This window comes from Pyxicephalus adspersus, chromosome Z (genome assembly GCF_032062135.1).
Source record: "Pyxicephalus adspersus chromosome Z, UCB_Pads_2.0, whole genome shotgun sequence".
Taxonomy (NCBI): Eukaryota; Metazoa; Chordata; class Amphibia; order Anura; family Pyxicephalidae; genus Pyxicephalus; species Pyxicephalus adspersus.
The window spans coordinates 48,046,305-48,056,533 of NC_092871.1; the positions used below are offsets into that span (position 1 = coordinate 48,046,305).

General features: G+C 38.2%; 1 protein-coding gene across 1 annotated transcript in view; it reads left to right on the forward strand.

Moving 5' to 3' along the window:
- The window catches only part of AGPAT2 (1-acylglycerol-3-phosphate O-acyltransferase 2), a gene marked incomplete in the record, with an annotated part of 41,644 nt that overhangs the window by 17,506 nt on the left and 13,909 nt on the right, over positions 1-10,229 (forward strand). The window contains 1 exon segment of the mRNA XM_072430928.1: positions 626-759. Within this exon segment, the coding sequence (XP_072287029.1) occupies positions 626-759 (134 nt within the window).

Consider the following 10,229-nt stretch of genomic DNA (forward strand, 5'->3'; position numbering starts at 1 on the left):
TCCGATTGTCATACAATGTATGACAATCGGATTGCAACATAACATTTGTTTACATTTAACCACCTGGTGACAAAAACTCGGGGTTAACCATAATTGCAAAAGTTTTTAGCCCGAGCATGCTCGGGCTTAACGGCAAGGTGGTTAATAAAACTGACTGCGGGTCAGTTTCAACCTTATCTACGTAGGGTCTTCAGTGTGCTTCATACACCTCTTCTGCAGTCTGAGAGTACCTTTTACCCCAGAAAAGGTGATCCCACAAGGGTGGTATACCACATTATTTATAGTGATAATTGCACAATCGAATGATATGAAACGCCCATAATGTTTTTAGCATTTGGTATATATAATATATGTATGTATGTATTGCAATACTTTTTATAAGGTTTACTTTTACCCATCTTCTTCAGTCTTTTGAAACCGCAACTACATATCTCCCCCCCTATTGTGTGTTACTTCGCCCACCTTCTGGATTGTAAGCTCTCCAGGGCAGGGTCCTCCCTCCTGTGTCACGGTCTGTATTCATCTGTCATTTGCATCCCCTATTTAATGTACAGCTCTGCTTAATATGTTGGCTCTTTATAAATCCTGTCTAATAATAATACCCATATATCTATTTCTTCTCTAGGATAATCCGGGCTTTTGTGCGCACTATAAAGTATTTTTTTGGCTTGCGTTTCAAGGTGAGAGGGTTGGAAAACTTTCAGTTTGATGGCCCCTGTGTCATTATCTCCAACCACCAGAGCATCCTGGATATGATGGGTAAGATTAACCAAAGATAAGTGCATAAATCAATAAAGCAAATTGACAGCAGCATACACGTATCTGCTTATCCTTTTGTTATCAGTTTGATTGGGCCAGTAAATGGTGCATATATTGTAAAGGATTTGTTCCCTTTTTCTGTACAGAAAAGTGAGTGATATGTGGTTGTTTTTAACTTTACAACTGCAGACATTTCTACAGTTAAAAAACAGTCCTTTGTAAAGATTGAAAATGCTTGTCATCGCTGCATGGGTTCCTAGCAACAAACACTGCTTCATTTGGCCCAAAATGATCACATGGAAATGGTTACTTAAGCGCCAGAATAGGGTGAAAAAATGCAACCCCTGAACCCCAGTTCTCCTTTGCCAGGTTTTTTATTTTGGCAAACGTAAAAAAATACATATTTCAATGTATATTTGAATGCAAACCGCAAACAATAAAAAAAACAAAAAAAAAAAACAAAAAAAAAAAAAGGTTGGGATGATAGGAGTCAATAAATATACACACTGAATTACATTTTAACCACAGATCCTATTATGTGAATTGTTGTGTTTTTTTTTTTTTTTTTCAACAATTAACAATTTCTTTTATTTTTTTGCATATTAATTAATGAAAAGCTACACTTCTTCATAAATGAATACAGAGCAGGACCAAAGAAGAAGGCACAAGATGCTATGCTTTATTTAGCTGTCACACTAACCCACGAAGTGGAGTTCCCCTGATTACACAGGGAGAGCCACAATTTCACAATGTAATCTGTAGGGCTGAGTTTTCAGTCTAAGCGGTGCTGAGAAAGGGAAGGCTCCTGATGCACCCCCCTAAGCACTGCATCCAGGGAAGGTGCCTTTCTGTCTGTGAACAAGTTATGTCTGTAAACAAATTATGACATTTGTAGACAATCCTAGGCCGTCAGTTACATATTAGGTTAGGCTGAAATGGTCCATCAAGTTCAACCACATAGTACATAAGTCTATCAAGTTCAACCACTAGGGAAATTAACATATCCCAGATAAAAAAAAACCCTATGGACATGGTTGGTACAGAGGAAGACAAAAAAACCCTGGTACAATTTGCTTAAACAGGAAGAAAAAACCCTGATTCCATGAGACAATCGGATGTTCTCTGGATCAACAGTCTCTGTTATCTTTACATTAAACCCTAATACCCAGTTATATTATGTGCTTCTAGAAAAGCATCCAGCTTTTTCTTAAAGTAATCTATAGTAGCTGAAACTGCTTCCTGAGAGAGCCGATTCCACATTTTCACAGACCTTACAGTGAAGAATCCCTTCCTTATCCGGAGCTTAAACTTCTTTTTCCTCCAGACGCAAAGAGTGCCCTCTTGTTCTTTGTGATGATCTCAAAGTGAATAATGGGGAAGAGTTCTCTATCGTTTATATATTTATACAGGGTGATCATATCCCACCTTATACGTCTCTTCGCAAGGGAGAATAGATTTAGTTTAGCTAATCTCTCCTCATAGCTGAGCTCTTCGATTCCTTTTAATAATTTAGTTGCCCTTTTCTGCACTCTCTCCAGTTCAAGAATGCCCTTTTTGTGAACTGGTGCTCAAAGCTGGACTGCATATTCCAGATGTGGTCTGACAATGCTACTAGAAACTACTTTACTAGCTTTAGATGGTGCAGCTTGGCATTGCATGCTGTTTTTAAGTCTATGATCTACCAGAACCCCCAGATCCTTTTCCATTTCTGACTCAGCCAAATGTATTCACCCTAGACAGTATGAAGCATGCATGTTGTTAGCTCCCAAGTGCATAATTTTACATTTATCTATATTAAATGTCATTTGCCACTTGGCTGCCCAAACAAACAGTACATCCAGGTCTGCTTGTAGATTATAGATATCTTGTATGGACTTAATTCCATTACATAGTTTGGTGTCATCTGCAAACACAGAAATGGTACTTTTAATGCTATATCTTTTATTAGGCTGCATCTAACAGTAAAGGTCCCAACACTGAACCCTGGGGTACACCACTAATAACCTTAGACCATTCAGAGTATGAATCATTAATTACAACTCTCTGAATGACTTTTCTAAACCTATTGACCCTAACTTGCATATTAACTGTCTGTGGGGTACAGTGTCAAATGCTTTAAGCAAAGTTCAGGTATACTATATCAGCTATAGCAACTTGTTCTCCACTCTCTACCTGTTACTTCCTTATAAAAAAGAGTAAATTTGTTTGACAACTTCTGTCTTTCTTGAAGCCATGCTGACTATCACTTATAATATTACTTTCTAGCAGAAACTCCTCTATGTAGTACTTCATCAAACTCTCTACGACCTTTCCAACTTTGGATGTTAAACGAACTGGTCGGTAGTTACCTGGTAATGACTTTGATCCCATTTTGAAGATAGGAACCACATTGGCCTTCGGTATCTTGCCAGTGACTAAAGAGTCTCTAAAAATTTAAAATAATGGCTTTGAAATAACTGAGCTCAGCTCTTTGAGGACAGGTGGATGTAATCCATCAGGTCCTGGTGCTTTGTCAACCTTATTTTTTCCCAGCCGTTTCTCAGTCATATCAATTCTGAGCCATTGTGACTCATTTAAGGCAGTGACATTACTATTATGAATTTGGGCTTGAGCTCTGCCATTTTCCTTTGTATAGGTTTCATACATATTCTACAATCTACAAGCAGACGTGGATGTACTGTTTGATTGGGTAGCCAAGTGGCAAATGACATTTAATATAGATAAATGTAAAATTATGCACTTGGGAGCTAACAACATTCATGCTTTATACTGTCTAGGGGTAATACATTTGATACATTTGGGGAGGTCAGAAATGGAAAAGGATCTGGGGGTTCTGGTAGATCATAGACTTAATAACTGTATGCAATGCCAAGCTGCAATATCTAAAGCTAGTAAAGTGTTTTTTTTTTTTGAAAAGAGGAATGGACTGCAGAGATGAAGACATAATCCTGCCCCTGCACAAAGCATTGGTCAGACCACATCTGGAATATGCAGTCCAGTTTTGGTCACCAGTTCACAAAAAGGACATTCTCCAATTAGAGAGGGTGCAAAGAAGGGCAACTAATTTAAAAAAAAAAAAAAAAAAAAAAAAAAAAAAAAAGGAATGGAGGAGCTCAGCTATGAGGAGAGATTAGCTGAACTGAATCTAATCTCACTTGAAAAGAGACGTTTAAGGGGGAATATGATCACCCTGTATAAATATATTAACGGTCCATATAAAGAACTCTCTTCCCCATTGTTCACTTTGAGATCATTACAAAGAAAAAGGGGGCACTCTTTGTGTCTGGAGGAAAAGAAGTTTAAGCTCCAGATAAGGAAGGGATTCTTCACTGTAAGGTCTGTGAAAATGTGGAATCGGCTCCCTCAGGGAGTAGTTTCAGCAACCACTACTATAGATTGCTTTAAGAAAAAGCTGGATGTTTTCCTAGAAGCACAGGGTATTAAGCTTTAAAAGTAAAAACAACAGTGACTGTTGATCCAGGGAACATCCGATTGCCTCATGGAATCAGGAAGGAGTTTTTTTTCCTCTGTTGAAGCAAATTTTACCAGGGGTTTTTTAGACTTCCTCTGGACCAACTATTCCCCAGGGGTTGAACTTGATGGACCTATGTCTTTTTTTTTTTCAACCTAACCTACTATGTAACATAACCTTGCAAAAATGTTGAGGTGCTCAAACACAGGGCTGACCTTCCTTTTCTGGGAGCCCCTACTACACCTTCTAGTTACATTAACCAAACTCCCTACATGTTCATCCTGATTAACCTCTCCACCCGCCAAATCTAAGCCATTAACTGCCTGCTCAGTGAGCAGGAGACCCCTCTCAAGGTGATCCAGTGATTTCAGTGTTGCAGTGCACTTCTCCAGCTCTCCAATGCGAGATACCAGAAGGGCAACTTGCTCACGTCTGTCACAGCGGTATTCACCTAGGAGCTGTTACTCCATTTGTGCATACATATCGTAGACTGTGCACTGAACCAAACTTTCCACCTTGCTACCACTCATTTTCCCAGTTACAATGTTTGTTTGTATACAAGGAGTTGTAAAAGTTTACTTACAGTTTGTGGTTACTATAAGGATTTACCTCCTTTTGTTTTCAAACTCCTGTTTTTTCCAACTCCACTTGATTAAAAAGCTACTTGTTTCACCAGCCAAACAGTGAGCAAAAGTTCTTGTGCCAAATTGATATTCCTGAATAATTGCTGTAGTTTCCCTGAGACGGTTGGTGCTTAGTGGAAAAAAAAGGAATGTTCAGCCAATAAGACAATGCATAGTTATTAAAAAAACAATTTGTGTTTTCACTGCCATCTCATGTCAGGCCACCCTAAAAACTCCAAACTACTTCCCTGATATATGCATCAATGCAGAATTGCATCCTCTATTACTTTATTTTTCTTCAGAACTTGAAGCATGGATCAGACAGGAACAGAAAAGGTAAGGTGTCTTTTTTTATAGAGAGAGTGGGTGTTAGTCTGGCTTTAATAAATTTGTGATCGTGTATCCTAAAATGTATTCAGCCAGTGTGTCAGGCAGCTGGACAGGTAAACCTGTATAAAAGTTGTAAACTTGAGATCTTGGATTTGCACATTTATAGGATGCTTTATGAGATGCCTACAATTTCCTAGATTTTTTTTTTCTTCTATGCTGGTTGTATGTCCAACAATAAGACAAAAAAAAGCCAGGAGCCAAGGCAGAAATGAGTACACATATAAAACTGGAAAATCATTTTTACTTTTAGATTTTCAGATTTACTACTGCTGATCACTCAGCAGCATAAGATAACTTCTGCATTGTTTCACTTTGATTTTGCTTCACATATTTCAGAAAGCAGGGCCAAAGGAAAAAATAAATCAGACTTACATTTATCTTGGAAATTAAAGTGATGTTTTATTTCACCCTTCTGTAAAACGCAGAATTAGAAAACATCTGAACATTGAGGCTCTGCAGCATCAGCCAGTCTCCTATTCCCAAATCCAATAAGGAGCCTAGTGTTTCCTTTCCTCACCTATAACTCATATACAGCACATATACTATCACCTTGCCTTTATTGGATTGTAAGGATTCATACAATCTGCTCAAGCAGTTAAAATATTAACCGTCCAGCAGATTAAAACAGATGAGCCTCAAGAGTGCAATGCCGCCATCTCTTCTCAGACACTGCGTACAGAAAGTATTGATTTTTCTGGACTCAGAACAGTGTTTTGTTTTTTATTAAGAAGATCCGAAAAATTCACCGCTAGGCAGTGTCTAATATTAGCCAATTAAAAAGTCGTTTTGCTTTCTGCCCCGTCCTACCATTGCCAGGAACAATAAGATGAAATTCACCATAGGGAGCAATTGAGAGTGCTGGCGGCTGTGCTTAGCTGTAGATATTTTAATCTGTGTCTCATTATGGAAACAGATGTGTGAACTCTGGATAAAGCCAGCCGGTGGCAAAAGGTTTTCTGGTAAGGTGATACAGTCAGGATTTCTACATGACACATGCCACGACCACAGTGTGATCACATCTTATTTATACAGACAAATAGTTCATGTAGCCTGTGTGCCACATTTTTTAGCACTTTTAATTCTGTCCAGCCTATCTTATTTCGTTGACAACCCGAACCCCCATATCAAAGGGACATAAAGAGATAGAATGTATCCCTATTCTTTATTCACTACTCTATAACAAAAATGGCTGGAGTTGTGCTTTAGACCAGATCAACTGGTTCCTGATGTCCACATTATTATGTCCATGTTTCTTTAAATTAACGACCACTGAAGATTTTGCTCAGATTAGAGGGCCATGAGCTGTCACTTGTGTCATACATCTTAGATATAGAGAACTGTAGTTCACTCTCCCCCTGAAATTAAATCTACCCTCAACCAGGACTTTTTTTTAACTAATCTTCCCTAACTAAGTTTTTGCGTTTGTTCTGTCTACACTGGCCATTGTGCTTTATTGTATAAGATTTTCGCTTATAATTTAAGCAGCACTTCAACGTCTTCAAGTGCTATTCAGGCCTGTCTACAGCACCTCAAAATTAATCACCCCTCCTCCTGTTCTGTAGCCTGCAGCTCGACAGCCCCTGGCTTTGTTGAATAGAATTTCTCTCTGCCAAGGTACATTCCACTTGTAATAAAAGGGTTTACGTTGTTAGATGGCTAATGGATCCAACTGAGCTTGTTAAAGATGGGTTTAAAAATGACTATTATTAATCAAAATGATTAACCATTTCTGCTTAACTTCTACAGATACAGAAGAAGAACATATTAGTATTTATAAGTGTCCTATTTATATGAAGATATATGGCCATTATCTCCATAAAGGGGTTGTGGCACCTTATTAAAAGTTAAACATATTCAGCAGAAGTTGGCTGCCAGTGTTTTCATGCACGGCAGCTTTTTGTGAGGATGAGTACTTTGGTAGTCATTGCAGCTGATGTCAATGAAAAGGGGATATGCTGAACAATGATTTACAGGTCTTTGAGTTCAGCCAGGTAATTACAGACTTGTTTGTATGTTTAAAGCAGGGCTGAGAAGCCACTTTTGAGTGCAGAACAGATATTGCTCTTTTTTCAGTTGGCTGCCTTTGCAGTCATGTAAACACACATGTTGGGTACAGGAGTCTTAAGATTTAGTTCTGTGCTGAAGAGAAGGAATAACTATGAAAGGGCAATTAACCTTCCTGGTGGTATTCCCGAGGGTAATTTTCAGTACCAAATGCGGTAACGCGAGTCACACTCAGGGTGGCATTGTAAAGTGCTTATCTGGTCCTTAGGAGCCTGCGACGTCCACAGAGAATGCCTGCCGAGCATTTGTGTCCCCTAGCCTTGTGTCCCTGGCGAGATGATCAGGACATGTGAGCTTGTAGGGCAGTGCGGTTGGGACCAGGCAGGAAACCTAAAACAATGTACCGCCTTGACACTCAAACCTACTAACCTAATCTGATTGCTAGGGAAGTTAAAATGAAAATATGTATAATATGTGAGCACAGTGTATTGATGTATTGTGTCATTGTTGATTGGGGTGATTTGACCTGAGCAGCATTATTAGTTATTTACTTTACACAGTAACCTGTGTAAAGTAACATTTAATGTGAATAAAGTCAAAACAAAACTATAACTTGTTTTTATGTTCGATTAAAAGGTATTTTAGCCAGCTCAGGGTCTTCTGTAAAGGCAGTGTGGTTGGATCAGACATCATTGCCAGGGCTCATATGCATCCTTTGGCATTGATGGCCAGGCCTTTCATAGTAGCACATTTTCTCCTTCATTTGTTCACTTGAAAATCAAACAAAGAAATGGATTTGTTGCTGCATGCCTCTATTTGTATAGTATCAAGGGTAGGTTCATCTCCGTAGCAATGACAGGCCTTCTATTTTTCTAACAATTGCAGAGGAAGTAAGTAGCAGGTTTACGCTGTGTGCTATCACACTTGAAATGAAATGATTTTCTAGTTTCATGATGTATGTGCAGATCCCCCCAGAGACAAGTTCCAGACCAGTGTGTCCCTTGTTAGCACTTGTCCACTGTTATTTTTCTTACTATCCAGCGCCTGCCAAAAGCATCTTGTTAGGTTTTTTATAATAATTGGACAGAGGCTGAGATTTACCCAGAAACGTGTCGCCTTGACAGTGAATTGTGTGGACGTGTTTTGTTTCTGATATGTGCCTTGCTAGACTTTTCATATCTTATCATTTTACTGCTATTTCCCAGGTGCCAGAGTAAGAGGGCCAGTCCCTTTTTTCAGTACATTTGGCTTCAGAGCAGCTATAAAATATAATACGCTTTGAATATGGCATAGTTCAGATGCAAGTGTTTTCCTGAAAACACTACATTGCAAGAATGTGATGCATAAACCCAATATTATCTTAGTGGACAAGGAGCTGCAGCTAAAAGTCTTTACAGTTTTTTCTTGAAAAACTATTTTTGGAATCTCAATACATATAGGAATAAAATAACAGTACATAGAGATCTTCTATTAAATTGACAAGTTTACATAAATAAATATTTGACACCCACATCATTTTGTAAAAGAAAAACAAGCAACAACTTTTATCATTGGTAAGCTTTTGGGTAGATGAGGGTAAGTGTCCCTCTTTATAGATGGCTGCCGCCGGCTCGCCCTCACCACTATACCACAACGTTCTTTACAAAACAATCCACTTACTGTGACCTATTGGTATTCTTGCAAATATGAACAGTGTCTCAAATTTCAAGAACTGACGTATTAATTACATTCCACAGCAACGTACGTGTACAAGTAACCCTCTTGAACTGTATAACCCTTTAAATTTACCAGCATTCCAATACCATCTATATGATCCTTAAGATATAATCTGCCTTTACTCCACAAAAAACTTCATTTTTTGAAGGTAATTCACTTATACCATCACGTTGGCAACCATCACACACTGCAACTGGCACCCAAAGCATCCAAACTGCCTATTTTGATTGGAATGTTCTTCATGGACTAATAAATGATACACCGTTTTCTCCTATTTGGTCTAATCTTCACATTGTACGCATTTTAGGGCCCCCTAATCACCCGATGAAGCCCTTAGGGGCGATACGTGTCCGCATGGAACCCATTGTGAGGCTCTTTGCTTCATTACAAGTTTATCAACCCAAATAATTATGTATAACTTTCATTATTATTATTTTGTGTATTCTAATAAAGTTACTATTGTTTGATTGATATATATATATATATATATATATAACTCCTCATTTGTGCCTTTAAAAAGCCTGATTTTTCTTTCCCTTCCCCCGATTTTCTATTAGTAAGCTTTTGTTATACTTCAGCCCAGACTAAGCTAATGTTTCCCATTTGAGAGAAAAACATATAAGGTTTTGGAAACGATAATAAATACCTCAAATGCCATACCTACATACAGAACGCATGATCTAAATGTAAAAAAGTAACTGTTGCGAAGTCCACTTTATATATTTTTACTTTATTGTCTCCTGTGTCTCTGTGCTGCTTGCCTGTTACCATGGTGGGGATACAAAGGCACAGCATAAAATATAACAGGCACTGCTGCCATTCTTTATCTCAAAAAGAAAATGTAACACCACAGATAAACCTCTATGGGAGACACTTACTCTGTTCTTCAGAGTAGAATATCTCTCTAACTAGGCCATCTATGTGGAAGGTATCTTAGGATAATACGTTTTGGAGAGTTGCATCTTTTGGAGAGTTCCTTGTGCATGTCATTTCAGCCTACTGGTTCCAACAAATTCCTGTGTTCAGAAATGCATTATCTTATATAAATGCATTATCTTACGATACCTTCAACATAGATGACCTACCTAGAGCAGGGGTCAGCAACCTTTACTATCAAAGGAGCCATTTTGCCTCCTCTTCCACTAAAGAAAAATAGTCTGGAGCTGCAAAACATAACACAGTTTATAAACTTTTAAAAGTTTTAATATTTTTTTAATTTTACCTGTTACAACAAGTGTGCATGTGTAGGCCTACTTTGAAATAAA